This window comes from Enhydra lutris, unplaced genomic scaffold (genome assembly GCF_002288905.1).
Source record: "Enhydra lutris kenyoni isolate GAN:26980312 unplaced genomic scaffold, ASM228890v2 scaffoldscaffold96, whole genome shotgun sequence".
Taxonomy (NCBI): Eukaryota; Metazoa; Chordata; class Mammalia; order Carnivora; family Mustelidae; genus Enhydra; species Enhydra lutris.
Window position 1 is genome coordinate 605,247 of NW_019154180.1, and position 23,767 is coordinate 629,013.

General features: G+C 51.4%; 1 protein-coding gene across 2 annotated transcripts in view; it reads left to right on the forward strand.

Annotated features, from left to right (window-relative positions):
• LOC111139160 (mastermind like domain containing 1) overlaps positions 1-8,241 on the forward strand; it is a 109,985-nt gene extending 101,744 nt beyond the window's left edge. Inside the window, exons 4-5 of one of the 2 annotated variants that reach the window (XM_022491326.1) lie at positions 5,480-5,564; positions 6,798-8,241. In XM_022491326.1, coding sequence (XP_022347034.1) covers positions 5,480-5,564; positions 6,798-7,855 — 1,143 coding nt within the window. In that variant the 3' untranslated portion in view covers positions 7,856-8,241. The remainder of the gene's footprint in view (positions 1-5,479; positions 5,565-6,797) is intronic. The other variant, XM_022491327.1, reaches the window with a different exon arrangement.
• The last annotated feature ends 15,526 nt before the right edge of the window (positions 8,242-23,767 follow it).

Below are 23,767 nucleotides of genomic sequence, written 5' to 3' on the forward strand. Positions count from 1 at the left end.
TCGTGTGCCCTAGAAGTGGGAAGCCGGATCCCCCCACTAGAGGACTGGCAGCTGGAGGAGAGCAGGCAGCAGGAAGCCAGGCCGAGCCTGTCCACGATGGCTGTGAGTTTGGATCAGCCCCTGGAGTCTAGAAGGAACGGCTTGACTTGCCTTGAAGAGTCACGTTAGTGGTCACAGGGGCGAGATGGGGGACGCCAGCCAGAATGGGCCTTGGCAGAGAGTATCACGTGAACTATGGCGTTGTTGTTCTGGGGCGTAAAATATCAGTGTGCCCAGGCCGCCTGCCCGGTCTGCAGAAAAAGCTGGAGACGTGAGCGTTTGCTAAGTGATAGTGATCAGAAGATGCTCATCAGGCTGAAAGGGCCTCCGGGATTCTGGCCTTTAATGGAAATCCTGCTCGGGTACATATGGCCTTGTTCTCCTTGGGCCCTTTTCTGTGTACTCTCCGACTCACAGGGCACCTCAGCTGTTCGAGGTCCGGCTGGACCCGGAGAAATCACGGCTCAAAGTCCAGCCCAAAACTGCCCAGGAATCAGAATCAGCAAACCTGCTCTTCCCTGCCTTTCCCTCTCCTCACGAGTCCAGCGTCATGGACCGTCATGGACCGGGATCCCAGCTAGCTTGCCTCAAATTCCTATTCATTCCCCTGCCTTATTGTGTCTCTTGCCAAGGCTCTGCCTTCGGCCCAGCAGCGGAGGAGGGCCAGGCAGATGCTTGGCCAGCCAGGCTTTCCTCAGAAGCTTTGGAAGCTGGGTGCTCCTCGGGGGCTTCAAGGGACGGGGTGACTTTGCCAGCTCAGCCCGGGACTCAGGAAGGCCAGGATCAGTGTGAGACGGAGGATGCAGGCCCCACAGGAGAAGAAGAAAGGCAAGCCGCAAAGACATTTGTTTCCTCTGCCCTGGGATCATTCCCAGCATTTAGACCAAGCCCTTCCAGGACCAGGCAGCCCTGAACCGCCCGAGACAGGGGAGGAATCAGAATAGAGGTCACGCAGCCGGAGATCAAGCAGAAAGACAGAAACTGGAGAGTAGAACAGCTGACCTGCAGCTTCTCTGATCTTTGCTGCTGATGGCATTGACTTAGTGAAGCCCCTAGAGACAGCCTCAGACTGGTCCAGACCCAAGGGCAGCAGCCTCTGCATGGGGGAGGCTCCAGGGCCCCTATGCCAGGGTCCTGGAGGGGCCCAGAGGGACCCCTGCAGAACAGACTCAGGGTTTCGGCCAGGCCCACCCGCTCTCGATCCCCTCACTCTATCACTGGTTTCTTTAGAAAATGTGTCACCATCTGCAGGGATCTTCTTCGATTAAGTTACTTGTATCTTGTCAGCTTCCCCCTCCATTAAAAGCTCTGGAAGAATGAGAAGCCCAGCGCTATCCCACAAGAGATGTGTGTCCACTGATTGACGGAGGGACTTCTGGCCGCTAAGTAAACCCCATCTTCCCATCTGCTATGGGACCACCTCCAGAGCCACTGAGGCCCGCATCTCGCTGGGGGCAATCTGAGCCCGGAAGGACATTGAGCAGAGGCAAAGCAAGAGGGCCAGATCTTGGCCTCAGCTGTCAACAGAGAGAAGTGGCTTGATGGCACACTCTTCAGTCCCATCATTCTGGAGAAAGTCATGGGCGTTGAGAGTCAGGAGGGCCCCGGAAACAAGGAACCTCAGCAGTCATTCACTGTAGGAAACCCCTATGGTTTCCCAAGGACACTTGGTGGAGCCCAAGAGCGTCAGCACCCCCTCCGACAGGGCTCCCGATGGAAGTATCTGCATTCCCTGCACCCACGGGCTGCCGGGGAGCCAGAGCCCATGGGTCTCAGGTGTCCCCATCCTTCTGGGTGTGAGAGCCCCAAGAATTCCGATATTGACTTCATGCTCTCCAAAGACAATGCTGTCTTCCCTACCATTTCAAAGGATAAGTCAGAAAGGTGGGTGAGTTGTTTCCAAACCAGGCTTCCAGAAACTACAAAAGAAGGTGCTTTTCCTAGTGGAGTAATACATGAATCAACACGCAGAGGAGAGCTCATTAACCTTTGAACTTGAAGGTAGCTGAGTGCCTTCTGCTGTGTGGCAGGCTGGCTCCCCGTGGGGACTCTCAGGGGCCAGGTGTGCTTGGAAAGGAGGCCCAGTTACCTAAAGGTAGAAAAAGATCCTCCCTCTCCCTCCCCTCCCTTCCCCTCTCCTTCTTCCCCCCCCCCCCCCCCCCGCCTTCCCCCCTCAAGGTGCTGTACATCCCCTGCCATCCCCCAGGAGCTACTCCTCGGGAATCCCCTTCTGAGTCAGAATGCTCTCCTGGAGGTCGGGGGTAAAACTTCAGTCTGAATCTGGCCGACATCCAGGAACCCTTCGCAGGCTCCTGTGTGTGAGTGCTGCTGGGCATCTGTCCTTCTGCCTCTCCCGCACCTCCTCCGCCTGATTAGGTGCTGGGCTTACAGGAGACATTCACCTGTGGCGGCTGAAGGAGGAAGCCGGGCCTGCTCGTGGGGGCCGCTGTGTGAGGCTCAACTGAGTTGGGCAGTTGTGGGGTTCAGGCCAGCTTTCTGCCTCTCTCTCTCCAGCCTAGCATGCACAGATGAGGCACTTGCCTTTCTGTGAGCCCCCAGAGTTGGGTGAGGGCTCTGCAGCTTCCTGGGCATCAGCATGAAGCTTCTAGAAAGGCGGCCACAGATCTTCCAGGGTGGCCGTCCTGCCTGAGACCTCTCTGTGAATGTGGCACCTCAGCCAAGTAGGACTGGGAGGAGGGGTGACAGAAGAAAACTGGGGCCCTAGTTCTCTGGGAGACTTCCGGCCGGCCCCAGGCCAGCGCCCCCAGGCTCACACAGCACTCACCAAACCCTGCTCGTTGGTGTCACCCGGCACAACAGCACTGAGCGCCGTGACAATTGCCGCCCTAGAAAAAGGAGTCCTTTGATGATCTGCTCCATCACCGGGCTTAGGAAAAGCACAGGTTGCCTGAGCCATCCTTCCCAAGCGTTGGTCACTAAGCAGCAGCTTTCAGCCATCACTTCCTCCCAGTCACTGAAAACATTTGTCATTTCCTGTTTTCTCCATTTCCCAGCGATTCTAATTGTCAGTGTCAAAAGGCAACAACTGTTTTCTCGGGGCTTATCTTTGGAGCACATTGATTCAGAACAAAGGATGGGGGCCTCCGTCTGCCAAACAAAGGAAGCAGCCTCCTGGGGAGGCCTCCTCTGCCAGGGCCAACAGGACCAGGCCCAGAGCGGCGGGGCTGCGGGCCTCCAGACGCCCAGCCTAGCGAAGAGACTCCTGCTCCACGGTGGCGTCCCAGCGTCCCAGGATGCCGGAGGCCCAGCCCTGTATGCCAAGTGTCAACGTGCTGTTTAAACCTGGGAGTTGCCGTAGCCATCCCGCTGACCAGAGTCCCCCTTAAACTCGGGAACCTCCGGATCCCGTGCTTCCCTGGATGAACACTGGACTTTCATCTGGCCAACACCACCCAGTCCCTCCACCCTTGACCCCTACCCCAGCCCAGCCTTCTCTTTTATTTCCTGTGCCCTTGGAGTGTCTTTCCTCTACCGCCTTCCCTTCGGACTCTTCTGCCTTTCCTCTGCTTTTTCCTTGGCTGTGCTCGGTAGCCTCTACCTGTCCCCCCACCACCCCCAACCCCCACTCTTATACAACTGCGTTGTTTGAGGGAACTGATGGGGCAGGCGGTGCAGACGGATTTAGGGTTGATGTTGACCCAGCCAGCCACAGGAGCCGGTCTCCAGAAGCAGCTGGTCCCCACAAGCAGTGGGCTGAAGAGGTTAGAGAGGCTGGAGCGCTGGGTCTTCATTTAGGAGGCATTGCCCTTCCTAGATGTGCCACTTTGGGCTGTCATTTAAATTCTCAGGGCCTCACATGTCTCATCGGTAAGCTGGCGCCGTGGATCTTCTGCCCAGATCTCTGAAGGCTGGCATAGGGCCCAGGGGAAAAACGGAAGGGCAAGGGCTGCCCCCAGAGGGGCAGGCAGAGCCGAGCTTCCATGCCCCACTTCCTGCCTTGGGCCATCATGTGATGCCCGCGCTCCTCAGTGGCCAGATCCCTATCCAGAATGACATAGCAGGGACAACCTCAAGGAGGACGTGAAAGAAAGGGTGTAGGCGGCTCAGTACAGTGAGCACGTGTGGGCTGGCCCCGGGCCCCCCCCAGGCTCTAGCAGGAAGAGGGCAGTTCCATGGGCCGCCCGAGGCGTGGCCCCAGTGGAGGGGAGCAAGGGCCCAGACAGGAAGCAGGCTAAGGAAGGGACAGTGAAATGGCTTCTGTTGTTGTCTGCCTGTCCCATGAGGGCTGAAAAGCAGGTCCTGCCGGGCAGCCTGTGTTCTAGGTCAAGTCCTCTGGCATCTGGGGGTGGGGGTGGGGTGCAGCTCCACAAGTAGACTAAGGTGGGAGAGGCTCCTTCCTGACCCAGCTGCCTTGGTCGTCAGCACCCTATCAAGCAGGCTTCCTGAGAAGGGGAGAGAGATGGCAGTGGGTGAGCACTGCACTGGGAGTCAGACCTGGGTCCCATTCGCAACCTGACACCAAAGGGCTGAGGGTCTCAGGACAAACCTCGCTGCGGGGCCCTTGTCTGTTTCTCCGCTGGCTACGTCCTTGAGCCACTCCCAGACCCAGTGCTGGGGCTACAGCCCTGAAGCTTGGCTCCTTCCCCGGCCCACCAACTGCCCCTGCGATGGAGACAGGAAGCTTGTCCCAGTTGCCCATGCTCCAGCCAGGCAGGAGAATGAAGGGAAGTTGGCAGTGAGTGGCGACACTGGGTGGCAGACAATGCATTTATCTGACCGTGTGATCATCCTGCCATTCATACCAGCACCGCCCAGAACGAGCCTGGGCCCTGTCCCCGTGACAGCCCGGCAGAGGCTAGGTACCCACATAGCCACATAGCCCAGCGTCAGCTCTGCCCCATCCACAGCATCCCTCGTTTGCTCTGCCATTCGTGGTCCTCACAGTTCCGGGTCCGAGCCTTACCCCATCACTAGTGTCCTCGCAGTACAGCCGGTCCATCTGGGTCTCCCTGAGACTGGCACACCCAGACTCTTGTCCACACTGTAGACATGGTCTGGCCAAGGCAGAGGAGTGCAGGACTGTCACCTCCCTCCTTCTACATACTCTGCTTCTATTAATGCAGCCTAATGTTACATTTGCTCTTTTGGTGACCACATCTCACTGCTGACCCATCCTGAGCAGAAGGACATCCAAAATGCCTGAACCTTTTCTCTGTGTGCTCTTGCTGTTAAGCTCTGTGTTTCCTGCCCCATCCTATGCTGTCGCAGTTGATTTCTTAACCCAGGTGCAGAATCCTACTTTTGTTTATACCTGTGGAATTTTGCTCGGGAGGGCGGGGCATGCATGCAAGTGTGTGTTGATGTGTTCACTCATGCTTTCTGCTACACCAAAGCCAAGTCCTGGGCCCCCACACAGCAATCCCAAGGCCAGTTTTCTTGGTAGTCACTATCTAACACGTCTTTCTCATCTTCTGTTTAGCGAGAGAAGCAGAGATCAGGTCTTACGGCAATGACCCCTGAACAGCGGAGTGCATATATTGCCCAACAAATGAGTCAATTTCAAGGTAAGCAGTTAAGGTCATTGTTCCCAAAGGGCAGGCCTGGGAGTGTGTGTGGAGAGGGTACGGGGTGGTGAGAATTCACTCCAGCATAAGCAGTCACTGTCAGTGTTTCTGAAAGTTCTGAGGGAGAGAAGGGAGGTCTGCAGCTCAGTTCAACAGCACACAGGATGGGATCGATCCCACATTGAAAGCTTCAGTAGGATCTCAGTTGAAAGCCAGGTTTTAATGACTCTAATATCAGTGCTTAATTCAAGAGATTAATTAGACTGAATCAGGCCCCTTAAAGCAGTTATTCTCAAAAGGAGAAAGGCACACCTTCAGCTTTCTGATCCTGTCCTCCCCACACCCACAGCCGCTGCTGGAGTGACCTCCCATTCTAAATATTCCTGAGCCATCTCTGAGGTGTGGGAAGTGGAGCCGGCATTGGGGATGCTCTTCCTCAAAGGGCCTGTGGCAGGGGCTGCCAGAGCCTTCACGGATAGCAGGGGTCCCCACCCTCTACCATGGCCACTACAAATGTAATCCACATTTATGGGCCGGGGATACAGAAATTAACAAAAGATGTCAGGCGTGGTCCCCACTTCGTGGAACTTCCAGACTAGCTGGGGACATGTGTGTTAAACAATCTCTATGAGCCAGTGGAGTGACCTTGGTCCAGGACAAGAGGACTCTAACCTGGGACGAGGGGTGGCTGCTTGCCCTCTGGCAGGTGGTCGACATTTTCATTTTAGCCCAGTGCCAACTGCGTTCTCCTGCAAGAAGCCCTATTCCTTGGGGCCTGATGCCAGCTGAATGTCCCAGCTGCCCAGGCTGGAGGGACATGTCAGGCATGCTTCAGTAGCAGTCACAGGACAGACAAGTTCCAGGAAGGCCAGCAACAAGGGGTGGATATATGTCAAGGCGTGCCCGGTGCCAGGCCTATGTACAGAGTGCTGAACATATAAGCAAACCCAGACCCTGGCCTTGTGAAGCTTATAATCTACCTGAAAAAGTAGACCCTATAAGCTGGCATTTTCATACGATGTGATCATCTCTTGGTGCATGTGTTCGGGGTAGCTGGGAGCACAGACCGGAGATTCGGGGAGGGCTTCACAGAAGAACCGCAGTCGGCTGAGGGTATAGGAAAAAGGGGAGTTGAGAGGAGTTGGGGAGCCAAGGGCGGAAGGCAAGAGATTGATGCTGTAGCCCAGGTCACGGATGACTGTGGCACTGACCCCCACTTCTCTCTTTCGGTAGCCGTCCAAGAACAAGTCACCTCCAAGTGTAGCCAGACTAAGGCAAGATCCCCATGTAGTCAACCCATGATACCACCCAGAGCGGGGCTCCTTCAGAACAATCCGAATCCAGCAATGATCCCACCCACCAGGCACCAGAGTCGCAAGGGCATGGACATGGCTTCGCTGACTCCGACTCCGGGCAATCAACAAGGAATTTTCAACCCTAACCCTCCATTTCCCATACCCTCACGCTTGGGCCAGAACCCCCCAGGCAGTGCCCGTCTGCAGATTGCCAAGGCCATCCCCCCAGGAGCGCCCCTGCCTGGGTTCTGTCCCAGACCCCTGGGCAGCCAGCTTCCAAGTCCCCACCAGCTCAGACAGCCCTGTGTGCCAAGAAATCCTACAGATGCCGCGTGGGTGGCGGCGGCAGCAGCTGGGACCACAGCGGTCTCCAGGGAGCCCCCTCTTAGCCACATAGACCTTAGCATCCGGCCGCACTTGGAGAGCAACTCGATCTTCACCAAGGCGCCCACCAGAGCTCCGGTGGGATCCCCAACATTTCCATCACAGCAAGCAGTTGTGCCCCCCAATCAAGTGGCCCCAGGAGGCAGGCCTGGCCTGAAGGTGAGCTTCGGCCTTCTGGGCAACCAGAGTCTCAGGCAGAACCCAGTGCAGGGTCCCGTGCTGGTGTCCAGTGCCACCAAGTCCCTCCAGCAGGGCATGGCTGGCTTTGGTCCTGTGAGTCCCATAGAGGGCATCGAGCCGCCAAGCTATGTGGCTGCTGCCATCGCCACCAGCCAGTCCCTGGGTCCATTCAGCAGAATGGGCTCCCCCCCTGAGCTGCCACCTTATGACTTTCTGGCCCCGCCCCAGCCCCAACTCAACGGTGTGCTCTCAGCCCCTGACTACAGTGAGGTGGATTTCATTGACGCTCTCCTGAAAGGCCCCAGAGGGAGCCCCGAGGAGGGCTGGGTGTGCAACCTGAGGCTCATCGATGACGTTTTGGAAGAGCACGCTTCCGCTGCCGCTGCCGCTGCTGCCACCACTGCTGTCCCCCAGAGCGCAGGGGGGCTTTAAGTGCTCATAGAAATACCCACACCCACACCACTTTAGGCAGTGGCGTGCAACGCCATAGCAAATTCACCACCTGCCCCCCAGCCACGCAGTTGTTTCCTCCCTACGATGTGAGTGGCACCCGCCTGTGCTCATCCCTCTCTCTACCTGTGACAAAGTGGAAAGCTGGTGATTTTTCAAGCTACCTGTACATATTTGAAAATTTTGTAAATGGTTTTCCTAAACGTTAATGACAGAAGTATTTATACTTCATTTTGTGACTTTGTAAATAAAGCGACGGCTTTTGTTTCAGTAGAGTTGTGTTTATTATGCATTGTTTGTGTTTATTACACACTGTTGCAAATACGCAGGCTGTGTATGGAGCTCCAGCGCTCCCTTGTGAAGCCCCAGTGAAGCTTCCCTTAGAAGCCACGGGGTTGAGTCGCTTATGGTTTTGATGCAATGAGATATGTGGATGTGACCAAGAGGCATTGTACAAACTGACAAAGGCCAAATAGAAACCCCTTGGCCATTTATGGCCAAATAGAAACCCCTTGGCCATTTATTGCAATTTTCAGTAAAAATGCTATCGTCTTGTGTGATTCTTAAAATCTATTGCAAACCTGTTAGTGTCCGCCTGGTGCGCATATTACAGGTGGCCCGCAGGGGAAATTTTCCAGAAGGCTTGGAGTTCTTCGGATTTGGGAGGGGTGTAGAGAGGGCCTGTGAGCTGAACACTGGCCATGCTGTCCATGCTGAGCATCCAGGGTGTCCTCCCTCTATCATTGAGAGAAACCCCCAGGCTCCCACTTCCCCAGTGGCACCTTGCAGGGCGGAGGTGAGATGTTCCTGGTTTAAAGCCCTTCAGTGTTTGTTTTCATGTAAGGTCTGTGGTTGGGGGTGGGGTGGGGGGGAGTCTGTAAACATTAATAGTTGACTTGGGGTTTGTCTTTGATGGCTTTTATCTGCAATTATCGTCATGTATATTTAAGTGTCTGTTATAGAAAACCCACACCCACTGTCCTGTAAACTTTTCCTCAGTGCCCAGACTTGTGTAATCAGTTTTAATTGCCACCTCCTCTTTTGCCTCTACATTTGAAATCTGGCATCTGTTTTCAGCCAGTGCGTTTTTTCTTTGTACTGTAATAAACAGCCAGGAGAAAAGTGCCTCTATGTTTTCATTGTTCAAGGGATCATCCGACGTCTCTGTGTCCACTAAGCCTCCTGGTGACTTTGGTCCTTTCAAGAGGCTACTCGGTGCCTTGTGCAGTGGGAAGATGCCACAGCGAGGGCTGATGGGTAAGAAGTCTGTGAAGCCCCTCATTTTCTTTTTTTACCCCAAGGCCTTCATTTTACAGAGAAGGAAACAGAGGCCACTTTAGTAGCTGCGCCGGCGGCAGGGGGCAGGGGTGACTTGCACCGCCAATCCAGACTCTCAGCCCCAGCCCCCGTCCTCTTTCCACTGAGGGGGTGACAGACCCAATTAAAGATCCGTATTCTTCCCATGCAAGGGACACCCAAATAGGGCACAGGGCGGGGGGCGCGCTGAGACAGGTGGCACGTCTGCTGCACGGAAGAGGGAAGTCATGCCTCTTCGCAAGGACGGCCGGGGAGACTGGGACTTGCCGCGCCCCCTCCACCTCCTCTCCCAAAGCCTGGGCTAAACCCAGCCCAGTGCCCCCCTGAGTGCGGAGCTGGAGGAGCTCTGGGTGCGGGGGCTCCAGGGCCGCAGAGCTCCGCTTCAGGCCCCGGACCGCAGTGGAAGGGGAGTTACAGCGGCACTTCGCCCGCCCCCCGTCCCGCCCCCGTCGAGCCCCGCCCCTTCCCAAACCCCGCCCCCTGGAGTCGCTGCACCGCCCCTTCACTCCCCACCTGCTGCCCCCGCCCGGCCCCCTACGGTCCCCTACCGTCCCCTACAGTCCCCTCCGCTCTTCTCCCAGCAGACCTTTGCAGCACGCGGAGTGGCTGTCGGTTGTTTCCGATTTAAACTGCACGAAATCCACAGGGATTTCCGTGACTCCACACTCGGGCCACCCCCTCACAGCGACAAAGTGGCTTCCACAGAGCTTAATATGGATTTCGCTTATGGTCGGGCCTCATTGAGAGGGGGACCCTAATAGGATGGCGGGGACCCCTGCCTCTCCCATGAAAGCGCACGTCCCCCACCCCCGAAGGCAGCAGGGAAGCAAGCTACTTGGGAGGCCCCTCCCTGCCGTGTTCTGGAAGAGCAGAGCGGATCACTGGTTGGCATCGTTTGTAGTGCAAACCGAATACATCACATGTATCCCCCAACTGCCTGGGACTACTGATACCCTCATCCTGGATGTACAAAGTGTTCCACCACAATGGCACACTTTGGGGGCTGAGGGACGCATGGACGCCGAGGCATCCTGTCCTGTCCAATGGAGCCTAAAAAGCTCCAGGACCACGCCTTCACCCACAATTCTCAATGGCTGAGACTAAGAGCAAAGATGGACAGCCTTCCGGCCAGCGGGGTGGAGGACACCGGCATTCCCCAAAAGCCCCGCCCCTGGCCTCCTGCTCCATACAGGCCCCTCCAGCTTGCAGAACATTCTTCCCAGGTCTGGATAACCGATGTGTCCTACAGGTGTCCCTGAGCTATGGGCCTCAACCGCTGTCACAGTCTTCGCGCCCTCTCCCCCAGGCACTCACAGGCAGCACCTCCCCAGGAGCCTTCCTCGCTGGGGCTCCCAGTGTTACCTTAAGTGCCCTGGGTTGCCAGGCTCCAGGCAAGCCCCAGCTTCACCTCAGGGCCATGCTGGGGCACTCAGGTCCAGCTCTCCTGTCTCCTGTCTCTGACGGGCCCAGGGGCATCAGGGGTGGGGCCCCGTGCCCTTCCTGATTCTGTGTTGGACCCACCTGCCCAGTGACTGTTGCTCCCAGCCAGCCAGTGAGGGGCCGAATCCCTGTAGACCCCCCAACCCAGCCCTCCCAGTCAGGCTTCCCCAGCCTTCCAGAGGGCTCTGGGAGCCATAGCTGTCCCCACTCTGCTGACTGTCCGGGCCCCCAAAGAAAAGCTGAGCTCAGCCCACTGGACCAGTGCCAGCCAGCCATGACCTTGAGGCTGAGCCAGCGTGGACAGCAGTGTTGACGGCTCCCTGAGCAATTCCCACCACCCCACCTGCGCTGGTCTCACTGTCCCCCCCCACCCCTGCCACCACCCCACCTGTGCTGGTCTCACTGCCCTCCCCCACCCTTACCATCCTTTCCCTCTGACCTCGGGCCCTTCCCTATTCCTCCAGCATGGTTGTCCCAGGTTTCTCCTTGGAGGCGACAGCTCCCACTGTTCTGCCGCCACTTAGCTCCCCTCTCTTTTGTACCTTCAGCCTCTCCTCTGCTGGATTCCACCCAGGGGCTCCCAACCCAGCCATGTTCAAAAAGCCCTAAATATCACAGCCCACCCAGCCACGGCTGTAGCTCCCCACCACCCTCCCACTCACTCCTCAACCAGAGTGCCCGGCTCCAGTCCCCACTCCTTCCCCTAAGCACACTGCTCAGAGTACGGGTTCCGCCTGGTGCAAGTCCAATGCAAGCTTCCCAGTCCTCCGTGGATTTGCCCCTTCAGCAGCACTGGACTCTCCCTCCTTCCAGAAAAGCACTGGCCCTGAGCTCCTGGAAGCCTCTGGCCTGCAGCCTAGCCCTCTCCTGCTCTGAGATCTGTTCTGCCCTGCATCTCTGTGAGAAGACACTGCTCTCCCGGCGCTTCCTCTCACTCATGTAGGACTTCCTTCCCCTTCCCCTCCCTTCTCCTGGGCACACAAAAGGGTTTCGAGCCTGCATTCCAGCATCTCGGCATCTTGATGGCCCGGTGAAGAAGAGTGTGGTGCATCTGGGCTAGGCCCTCGGTTTCAGTCCCCAGGGGAATGCTTAGGGACTGGGCTGAAACTCTCTAGGCCCCTTGAATAAAGAATGAAAGAGCTTAGAGTCCTCCAGATGCCTCCCACGAAGACAGTTCTCCCCGCTGTGCTTCGGACCACAGCACTCTTGGGCAGAGTCCCTCACGGCCCCTGGCCTGTGCGAGTCCTTCCCACAGGAGCTTGCGGGCCAGAACCCGAAGGCCTTCCCACAGCCGCGGGGAAAGAAGCAGGATCACTCCCTCCACGCCCCATCCCAGCACCCGCTCCCAACTCTGAGGTCAACCTCAATGAAAATGCTAGAAGGCCCCAGGGACCTTTGTGAGACCCCAAGGCCTCCCTCCTTCACTAGAGTAAGCTCAGGCCCCTGGAGCCCCCAGGGCCAAGGTCTGTAGATAAGGTACTATCTCTTGCCTGCCATTCAGCCTAGGAAGTCCGGGGGATCTGCCAGCGAACATGGGGTTCTAAGACGTGCCTGGCTTCCCTAGTGTGTGGTCATTCAGTGATTCCACGAGTAGCCTTGTGCCAGGCACAGACAGTGACGCAGACACGGTCCCCAGCCTCATGGAGCCAAAGGGGTGTGTCAGGGGTCTAGGCATCAGGGGTATAGCAGAGAACAGAGCCGGTGGGAGCTGTACGTGTGTGTGTACATATGTGTGTGTGTGTGTGTGTGTGTGAGAGAGAGAGAGAGAGAGAGAGAGTCAGGGCTATGTGTTAGTCAGGGTTCTCCAAAGAAATAGAACCAATAGGATGGAGTTGTATCTATATATAGAGATAGATAGATATAGATAGATCGGAATACACACACACACACACACACACACACACACACACACAGATTTATTACGAGGAATCAGGTCACACGATTCTGGAGGCTGAGAAGTCCCACAGTCTGCCGTCTACAAGCAGGAGACCAGGACAGCCAGTGAGCCTGGAGGCCTAAGAACAGGGGAGCCATTTGTGTAAATCCCAGTCTGAAGTCAGAAGATGACGTGTCCCAGCTCAAGGAGTGGGGCAGGGAAAAAAGGGGCTAATTCCACCTTACTCTGTCTTTTGTTCTATTCAGGTCCTCACCAGATTGGAAGATGCCCACCCACGTTGGGGAGGGCCATCTGCTTGCTGAGTCCACTGATTTCAAATGTGGATCTCATCCGGAAACACCCTCACAGACACACCCAGAAACAAGGCTTAATCTGGGCACCCCATGACCCCGTCAAGGTGACACACAAAATTAAGCATTCTCTACACGTTTGCCTCTTGAACAACATAGGTTTGAACTGTGTGGGTCCTCCCATATGTACATTTTTTTCCCCAATGAATACAGTACGGTCCTGCAAATATATTTTCTCTTGCTTGTGATTTTCTTGACATTTTCTTTTCTCTAGCCTACTTTATGGTAAGAATACAGTATACAATACATATGACATAGAAAATATGTGTTAACAGACTTGACGTTATCAGTAAGGCCTCCAGTCAACAGTCAGCGGCTAGTACTTATGTTCTGGGGGAGTCAAAAGCTACACATGAATTCAACGACACAGGGGGTTAGTCTCCCCTAACCCCTGTGTTGTTCATGGGTCAACTGCATATAACTCTTTCTCTCTGTCTGTCTCTGTCTCTTTCTCTCAGTGTGGCCCTTGGCACAGGACAAGACAGATGAGCCATCAGAAAGGAAATAGAAGCATACTTGGGAATTAAGACAAGGAAGAAGGTGGTGTTTTAAATCAGTGAGGGAGACTCAACACATCAAGATAAACTCAGATGATTCAAAGATTATCACAGAAAAAAATAACCCATAAAAGTACTATAAGAGAACAAGGATGGGTATTTTTTATAATATAGAGTAGATCAGGCTTCGGCAGTCATGACGTGAAACCCAGAATCCATAAAGGAAAAGACTGATGAAATAATCCACGTAAAATATAGAAACTTGTATACAGGAAAACACACCATGAAAGTCAAAAGATAAATGACATTTTTTTTAAATTTGGAACACATGACAGACAAAGGCTGATATACCTAATACTCACAAATAAAGGTAGTAGATGGTCTACAAAAAGGAAAGTACCAGAATTTCATAGCGGTTTTCTTCAACATAACCAAAACTCACCAACAACCTGGGCATCTACCAGTAGGAGAATGGATAGACAAACTGGTTTGTTATTGCAAAGCAGAACTACTCATCTGCACAGAGTGACAATCTTAGCAGTGGAAAGGAATGATGTCTGATAACAAGCTACAAAGTAGATAAATTGCAAATGCAATATGCTGAGAGAAAGAAGCCAGACACAGAACTTTCTGGGGTGCTGGTAAATTCTTCTTTTCTTTTGAGAGAGAGAGGGAGAGCTGGGGGGAGGAGCGGAGATAGAGGGAGAGAGAGAATCTTAGGCAGGCTCCACACTCAGCATGGAGCCTAGGCAGATGCAGGGCTTGATCTCAGGACCCAGAGATCATGACCTGAGCCAAAATCAGGAGTCAGATGCTCCACTGAGTCACCCGGGAGCGCTGGTAAATTCTCTGTCTTGCTAGGGATGTGGGTTGTTTTAGTGTACGCATTGTCAAAACTCAGAAAATATTCCATTTGAGGTCTGAGCATGTCATGGTAACTAAATTTTACCTAAAATAGAAAAATCTTAAACAAGTATTGAACTGTAATTTGTGATCTGCTGGGGCACTCAGGGGTGAAGTGTACTCATGTCTGAAACTTACTTGGAAACACACAAAAAGATGATTGATGGGTGGCTAGAGAGGATGGGCAGAGAGATAGATATGGTAAAGCAAATAGAATAGCATGTTAATTATAGAATCTAGGAGGCGGTCTATCAAGAATTAATGTACATCTCTTCAAACTTTTCTGATTACTTGAAAATTTCCATAATAAAACATCAGGGAAAATAATTTCTTAAAGTACAGAGGTGCTTTTTAAGTATAAATAGAGCAATTTGAGGAAGAAGAAAAAGGCCACAGAGACCCAGTTTATACTTGAGAAGTGGAAGGGGAATTGTGCCTGATTTTCCTACAGTCTGTTTTCCGGAAGTCGGTACAGCTTAATACAAAACCACAGGGAGCTCCTAGCCACCTGCTACATGAAACAACTAGAAGATTGGTCTTCTCTCACCCTATCCTGACAACATGTTGCAGAAACCGCTCGCCCAAACCATGGTTCGCCTGTTTTACTCACCTCGATTGTCTGTGTTCTCAGCATTTTTGCAATCGTTCTTTGTAAAATTTTCCGCTTTCATTTTTCTCACTTATTTACCTTGGTAAACACTTATTCCTTTGTAGGTACTACATTAAGAAAATGATTAAGTACCCAATGAAGAGGAAATGCTCAAAGGACCCCCAAATTGCCAGTCAAACCTGAGAGGGTGCCAGCGCCTTCCTGTCTTATAGTGACAGGAATGACAGGAACACCGGCGACGCTCTGTCATGTTGTTTCTATCAGATGGGCCCCAGATGTAACGACTGATCACAGCGGGTGTAGATGGATCATGGCCTCACAGGCCCTCTCTCTCCTTCACAGGCTGGAGGGCGATGCACCTAACTGCTGGGCGGGGCATTCTGGCCATTCGGGGGTATTTCAACTTGGGCTATAAGTCGGAGCCACCTGGGGCTTTGGAATAAATACATCTGCGTGGGGCCTGACCTCAAAGAATAGCATTTTGAGGGGCTAGACGAAAGCCCAGGGATCTGTATTTAAAGCTCCTGGGCTAAGGATAACTGGCTAGGCTTTCAACATGATGGGAATCTGTTACAGAGAAAACTCGCGCAAGCGTTCAAAGATGTGTGTGCAGAATCACTGATTGCAGCATTGTGCGACCTACCCAAAATTAGAAACGACCCAAGTGTCCCAAATAGAGGCTGGTTAAAGCCATTCAACAATGTCGCTGTTGAAAAGCACGCAGGCTTTCTATTTATTGCAAATCTGGATTCCACTGCCCAAACTAGGCTGGAATCCTTTCTGGGCCCACGTACACCCATTCGAGACCCTTGAGCGTCACTCAAGAGGAGCTTCCTGCTGTGAGCGGGCCTCCATGGAGCTGCTATGGAAGTTCAACCCCATCTTGGATCTGGAGTTTTCCCAGATGGCTTCAAAAGAAATTTTTGAGAACATACAGCTGCTCCTTGTCATTCCTTCTCAGAAATGCTGATAGAGAGCTCCAGTAACTTGCCCCTCTGCCCTGGTACCAACTACCCAGCCCACCCCCTCCCACAGACTTGCTGCCCTAAGCAAAGGACAATGAAGAAGAGACCCAACAAAAGAGGCCATTAGCGCAGACATGGTTGCCTTGGATGTTGAAAAACTAATGAAATAGGGAGCTCTCGCTTAGCATTTCCTTTACCAGATTCGACTGAGATTTGAATTTGAATTTCATGAATTAATTCGTCAAATCTTACAGTGAGAAAAGCACCATCTTACCTGTCCTCATGAATGCCAGGGAAGGGCCTCAGTAACTTGACCCTCATCCTATTCCCACCTACCAGCAGACTCGTTCCTGCAGCAGGACAGCGAAGAAAAGATCCTGCCAAAAAGAGCAGAAGTGGAACTTGCTGTGTCTCCATCACAGAGAAACTCCAAGGCATCTGAGCTTCGCATTTATTTTTTTTTCTTTTTTAAAATTTTTACTTTAAATTAAATTTAGTTAATATATAGTATATTATTAGTTTCAGGGGTGGAATTTAGTGATTCATTCATCGCATGTAATACCCAGTGCTCACTCCATCAAGTGCCCTCCTTAATGCCCATCCCCCAGTTACCCCACCCCCCACCCTTTGCCTCCTTCTATGCTTTTATCTTATTTTATTTTATTTTTCCTTCCCTTCTCCTATGTTCATCGGTTTTGTTTCTTGAATTCCACATACGAAGGAAAACATATGGTATTTGTCTCTCTCTGGCTTATTTCATTTAGCATAATACCCTCTAGTTCCATCCATGTCATTGCAAAAGGCCAAGACTTCATTCTGTTGGATGGTTGAGTAATATTCCATTGTGTGTGTGTGTGTGTGTGTGTGTGTGTGTGTGTGTACACACACATCCCACATCTTTATCCATTCATCTGTCGATGGACATCTGGGCTCTTTCCATAGTTTGACTATTGTGGACATTCTGCTATAGACATTGGGGTGTGAATGCCTCTTCAAATCACTACATTTGTATCTTTGGGGTAAAAACCTACTAGTGCGATTGCTGGGTGGTAGGGTAGGTCTATTTTTAACTTTTGAGGAACCTCCATGCTGTTTTCCAGAATGGCTGCACCAGCTTGCATTCCTGCCAACAGTGTAGGGGGTTCCCCTTTCTCCGCATCCTTGCCAACATCTGTCATTTCCTGACTGGTTAATTTTAGCCATTCTGACTGGAGTGATGTGGTATCTCACTGTGGTTTTGATTTGGATCTCCCTGATGCTGAGTGATATTGAGCACTTTTTCATGTGTCTGTTGGCCATTTGGATGTCTTCTTTCCAGAAATGTCTGTTCATGTCTGCTGCCCATTTCTTGACTGGATTTTTTGGTTTGGGGGAGTTTCATAAGTTCTTTATAGATGTTGGATATTAGCCCTTTATCTGATATGTCATTTGCTAATATCTTCTCCCATCCTGTCAGTTGTCTTTTGGTTTTGTTGACTGTTTACTTTGCTGTGTAAAAGCTTTTGATCCTGATGGAGTTTATCTTTGCTTTTGTCTCCCTTGCTTCTGGAGACAAATCTAGCAAGAAGTTGCTGTGACCGAGGTTATAGAGGTTGCTGCCTGTGTTCTCTTCTAGCATTTTGATGGATTCCTGTCTCACATTTAGATCTTTCATCCATTTTGAGGGTTTTTTGAGTATGCTGTAAGAAAGTGGTCCAGGTTCATTCTTCTGCATGTGGCAGTCTAATTTTCCTAACACTGTTTATTGAAGAGGCTGTCTTTTTTTCATTGGGTTTTCTTTCCTGCTTTGCCAAAAATTAGTTGACCATAGAGTTGAGGGTCCATATCTGGGCTCTCTATTCTGTTCCATTGATCTATGTGTCTGTTTTTGTGCCAGTACCATGCTGTCTTGGTGATCACAGCTTTGCAACACAGCTTTAGGTCTGGAATTGTGATGCCTCCAGCTTTGGTTTTCTTTTTCAACATTCTTCTGGCTGTTCAGGGTCTTCTCTGGTTCCATACAGATTTTAGGATTGTTTGTTCCAGCTCTGTGAAAAATGCTGATGGTATTTTGATAGGGATTGCTTTGAATGGGCAGATAGCTTTGAGTAGCATAGACATTTTAATATTTGTTCTTCTAATCCATGAGCGTGGGATGCTTTTTTCCATTTCCTTGTGTCTTCCTCAATTTCTTTGATCAGTGTTCTATAGCTTCCTGAGTACAGACCTTTTACTACTTTGGTTAAGTTTATTCACATCTAAAGGCTTTTCTTGGGGCACCTGGGTGGCTTAGTTGGTTAAGTGTCCGACTCTTGATTTCAGGTCATGATCTCAGGGTCATGAGATTGAGCCTCACTGCTTAGGTCTCTCTGTCTCCCTCACCTTCAGTTCCTCCCCACCCCAGTCACACTCTCTTTTCTTGCTCTCTCTCTAAAATAATAATAATAATAATAATAATAGTAAAAAAAAAATAAAGTTTTGTCTTGCAAGTGGGATGGAGATCCAATTGGATACAGGTGTGACTGTCCACGTGGCCTTAAAAATTTCTGAGAGTTGAAAGCAAGGGGAAACAAGATGCAGAATTATGCTAAAAAGTCATGATTGTTAGCATAATTCGACATTCCTTTGGCAAATCGCAGGTGCCTGTGTGTCTTCCGCTTCTAAAGTCGATGACAAGACACAATGCAGTATTAAGGGTATGAAGGAAAATGTTGTGGCAAAGAGATGTGGAAGTAGACACTGGTGATTTTACTTTGTGTTATTCTGCAAAACACAATTGCAATAAGGTAAGTATTTTTCTGCTCCACACCAGTTGTTTCTCTAGCGCCAAATAAATGCGTTTAAAAGAAACTACCATTAAAATTCAGTTTTGCTTTTAAAAAGTGTGCTGCAGACCCCCGCCCCCCCCTGCCTAATACCCAGAGCCGTAAAAAATCTCTACCCCCACACCTCTGCCCCCTCTGCCCACCCCCCCCCTTGCACAATCTCCTCAATTCAGTTTTCTTTCTTTCTTTTTTCTCTTTTTTAAGTAAGCTCTATGCCCAAGATGGGGCTCAATCTTCTGACCCTGAGACCAAGAGTCACATGCTCCACAGACTGAGCCATCCAGGGCCCCCATTGCTTTTCAAATGACAGGAAGGAAAGCGGCCTTCACAGAGGTGCCTGAAGAAGCCAGGCCAGGATCCCTGCTTGAAACTGGAGGCAGGAGGACTGTAAGGAGAACACACACACACGCACACGTGCACACCCACATGCACAATGATATTTTCTAGAGAGTTCTTGCCACCTGCAGAAACCTGGTCTGCCCATCAGGAGGAAGGCACCCAAAGATGTCACCAGAGTTTGTCCTCCCGGGGCAGGGAGAATGGGGAATCCTGCTTTCTGCTGCTGTGGTTTCTGATGGGGGGAGCTCTACCCCAGCAGACTGAATTTGTCCCCAAGTCACCTGAGACAGCACTGAGGCTGGTGATTCAGGTACAAGTCTTTCCAAATCTCAGATTCCAGAAGGCTCTTCCTCTGGCGCCTCTGCCCCGCTTGGGTTCCAGACCCCAGGCCACCTCCACAGGCAAGGCCAGCTCCATTTCTTTTCTTCTAAACTGGATTTTCTTCCTTCTCTTTCCAGCCTCGTCCCCCGGCGTGGCCATACGTGGAGGCTTCTCCTTCGGAAGGAGCTGGAGCCTCATTGTGACCACTGAAACAGCTGCCATTGCCCACGAACGGAATTCTTCTGGTCATGAGAGATACAAGGTGTGGGGCATAGAACCTTCATGGAAACGTAGCAACCTCATCCTCTGGACCGCTTGGCCCTTGGTTTTGATAAATCATTCTCCTTGCACTCAGTAACATGGTTCACAGTCAGCAAAAATGAGGCAATATGTATGGGCCTTTCACAGCCCTGCCCAGAACCCAGCCTCCTTCTGAGTGGCCGTGGCTGCAAAGCTCATCTGGGAACAAAGGGAACGGGTTTGGCACACTGACTACCCTGGCCGGCGAACGGCAGTGGGAGGACTTGGCAAGAGTGGATGCTGGCCAAGGTCAAAGACCTGGCTGCCCCAGAGCCTCATGGGACTTGGACATGGTCTATGAGCCAAGGGTCAGCAAAGGGCAGCCGTCAGCACTGGAACTCTGGCGCCAGAGCCTCCGAGCTCAAATCACAGCTCTACCTCCTGCTAGTTGTGGGGCCTTGGGCAGTTCAGCAGACCACTTAGCTGCTCTGTGCCTCAGTTTCCCCATCTGTCACATGAAGATAATAATAGTGCCTACACCCCATAGGGCTGTTGTGCAGAGTAAAAGAACCAATATACCTCTCAAAGATTAAACATAGGGTTACCATGAGACACTCCTGGGCAATAGCCAAGAGAAATGAAAACAAATGTCCACATAAAAACTTGGACACAGAAGTTCATAGCAGCTTTATTCGCAATGGTCAAAAAGTGGAAACAACCCAGATGTCCATTGACAGATGAATGGATAAACAAGACATGGTCTCTCCGTACAGTGGAATATTAGTCAGCCATAAAAAGGAATTAGGGGCGCCTGGGTGGCTCAGTGGGTTAAGTCTTTGCCTTCGGCTCAGGTCGTGATCCCAGGGTCCTGATCCCACATCAGGCTTTCTGCTCAGTGGGGAGCCTGTTTCCCCCTCTATCTCTGCCTGTCTCTCTGCCTACTTGTGATCTCTCTCTCTGTCAAATAAATAAATAAAATCTTTTTTAAAACGTATTAAATGCTGATCAGTGCCACAGCTTGGATGGACCTTGAAAACACTGTCCCGTGAGAGAAGCTAAGCATCAAAGGTCATATTTTATAGGCTTCATCTGAAAGTTCAGAATAGGCAAATCCATTGAGACAGAAAGTAGCTGTGTGCTTGCCGGGGGGCTGGTGTGCACGGGGGATGGTAGCTAAAGGTATGGGTTCTCTGCGGTGGTAAGAATACCCTGGAACTGACTGGAGATGGTATGCAGATCTGTGACGAGACTAAAAGCCATTGCACACTTTAAGTGGGTAAAATGTATGTTATATGAACTGTATCTCAACGAAACTGTTTTTTAAAAGATTTTATTTATTTAGTTGAGAGAGAGAAACCATGAGCAGGGGAAGGGGCAGAGGGAGAGGGAGAAGCAGACTCCTCACTGAGCAGGGAGCCCCACACGGGGCTCGATCCCGGAACCCTGAGATCATGACCTGAGCTGAAGGCAGATGCTTCACCGACTGAGCCACCCAGGTGCCCCTCAACAAAACCGTTTTTTAAAAACCAAAAATGTTACTGAAACTATTCATCAAAATGAAATAAACTGTCCTTCCGCACTGAATTACACTGAAAGACGAAGCATCAGTACCTGTGAGGCCCGGAGAACGGGGCTCAGGATCCCAGCCACCCACCTCTCCAGGGTCCTCGCTGCCTCTCAGCAGGGGTTTGAATGCAGCCCTAGCACCTGGCCCCCCACCCCCAGGTCATGGGGGAGCTACGAGGATCAAAAGAGGAGAAGGTAGTGTCAGCTGGGCCCTTCGTGGTGTGAGATCATGTCTTGGATGAGAAGTAAATTAGGACCTGAATTGAACTCACAGCCTCTAGCAGCTGGTAGTATGAACCCAGCCTCGTAAGGCAATAGGCCCATCCCTCTGGGTTCACCAAGTACCAGGCACTGCTGAAAACACCCCCTGCCTCCTGTCTCTCAGCTTCAGCCTTCCCGGTGCTTTTCCAACAGTCTGTGCCCACCACGACCCGGGACAAACCCCACCACCCGCCCTGTTCACGCTCTTTTCAAATGGAAACTTGCTGGTTTCATCAGTTGCTTCTTTTTCCTCTCCAACAAGATGATTTGTGGCTATAAAGACAAAATGTCCTTCCTTGGGCAAAACGTTGCACAAAAAATTTATTCGCGTGTTTTTCTCATTCACATTTCCTGTGGGTGATATTCTACCCACAATATTCCGATCAGAGGAAGAACATAACAAGAAAGATAAAGTCAGCTTTTGATACCCAAAATAGGATTTTTGTGTCCATGGCTAGACAATTGTCTTGAAAGCCAGGCTTTATCTACAGAGAAAAGATGTTTCTTCTAAACTCCTTTAGTTTCTCTGATGATCGATTTCCTGTGTCACCTTGGCTAGGCTGTGTCCCCAGGTATTTATGCAAATGCTAATTTGGGTATTTCTGCGAAGGTGTTTGTTGTTATAGTTAATACCTGTAATCAATTGACCTGAAGTCCAGGAGATTAGCCTCCATAACCCTAGGCAGGCTTCATCCAAACAGCTGAAAGGCCCGAAGACCCAAGGCTAAGGTTTCCCTGAGGAAGACAGAAGTCCTCCTCAAGGCCTCAGCAGCAGCTATGGCCAACTTTCCAGCCTGCCAGTTACCCTGCAAAGTTTGGACTTGCCTAACCAACCACCACCACTACCACCACCACCCACCCCCCCACCCCGCCCAATCACATAAACCCATTCTTCATAGTACACACACACACACACACACACACACACACACACACACACACACCCTATATCCTCTCTATATCTTCTGTTTCTCTGGTTGGAACCCTAACTAACAGAGTTCCCATTATCATCCCATAAAGAACCAAGCTCATATTATTCTATGATAGAGGGAGCAGAAACTCAGGCTGAGACGAAAAAGAGGTGGGAAGGGGGTCTGGGGGGCTCAGTGAGTTGGGCATCTGACTCTTAGTTTCGATTCAGGTCATGATCTTGGGGTTGTGGGATGGAGCCCCATGTTAAGCTCTGTGCTCAACGGGGAGTCTGCCTCGGATTATCTTTCTCCCTCTCCCTTTGCTTCTCCCCGCAACCCGTCTCTCTCTCTAAAATAAAAAATAAATAAATAAATCCTTTTTTTTTTTTAAGGCAAAGTAAAAAGACGTGGAAAGTTCTCCCTCCCCACCCACTCACTTCAAGCCAAAGGGATGGCAGGGAAAAGAAAGCAAAGGGAGATGTCGGCATGTGGGTCTCATCTCTCTCCCTGGGACTAGTGTCCTGTGACAAGCACACTGGAAGGTGGTTTGGGAAACCTGAAAGCCAAGAACCCGGTCACACTCACACTTTCTGAGAGCCTGGGAGGAGCCCACAGTAGTAAAGTGAAGGCTGAGGGGGTGATACCTGGGCCTGCCTAAGATGCCATCTTGGAAAGCAATGCAAGGAAGTGGTGTCCTTCCAGATCCGCAGATGGCCACCATCTTGCTGTGTTTTCATATACTGGAGAGAGCTCTGGTGTCTCTTCCTCTCATTAGGGCACGAGCTCTATCACATTAGGGTCCCACACTTAAGACCTCATTTAACCTCTATCTATCTCTATCTCTGTATATAGTCACATTGTGGGGTTAGGGCTTCAACATATGAATTTGGAGGAAGACAAACATTCAGTTCATAACAGTAATATCTGTTCATAACTGTATACAGTTCATAACTGTAATATCTGCCTACCACCGGGATGGTCCCAGGTCGTTTGCGTTCCTGTCCGAGGCTGCCCAGGCAGAACACAAGACATGATGTGGGGTCAGGGGTGGGGTTGCCAAGTCCCAGCAGCCCAACTTGATCCATTCTGTTGAATGACTTTGCTCAAAGGCATTGTTGTTGGACAGAAATACAGCCTATATGCAGGGCCAACACTGATGGCTATCGGACTCTTGTTGTAACCCAAGCAGACAGATCCGACAGTGCACCACGTGCATGCACACAACTACAACGCATGCTCAGGAATGTCTGCCAAACAAAACTGTCACCATCTCCCAAATTGCTTCTCAGTGAAGCAAAGTTTTCATTCACCCATGAAGTCAACCGGGCCCTTCTGTGAGGCTTTTGGTGGCCATGTTCTCCCATTCCCCACAGAGACTCCTGTTGTGCTAGGGACCAGCTATGACAAGAGATTTTGTCTTTGGTCCAGAATACCTTTGCCTCTCCAATTCCTCCTAACACCAAGCCTAGTGGC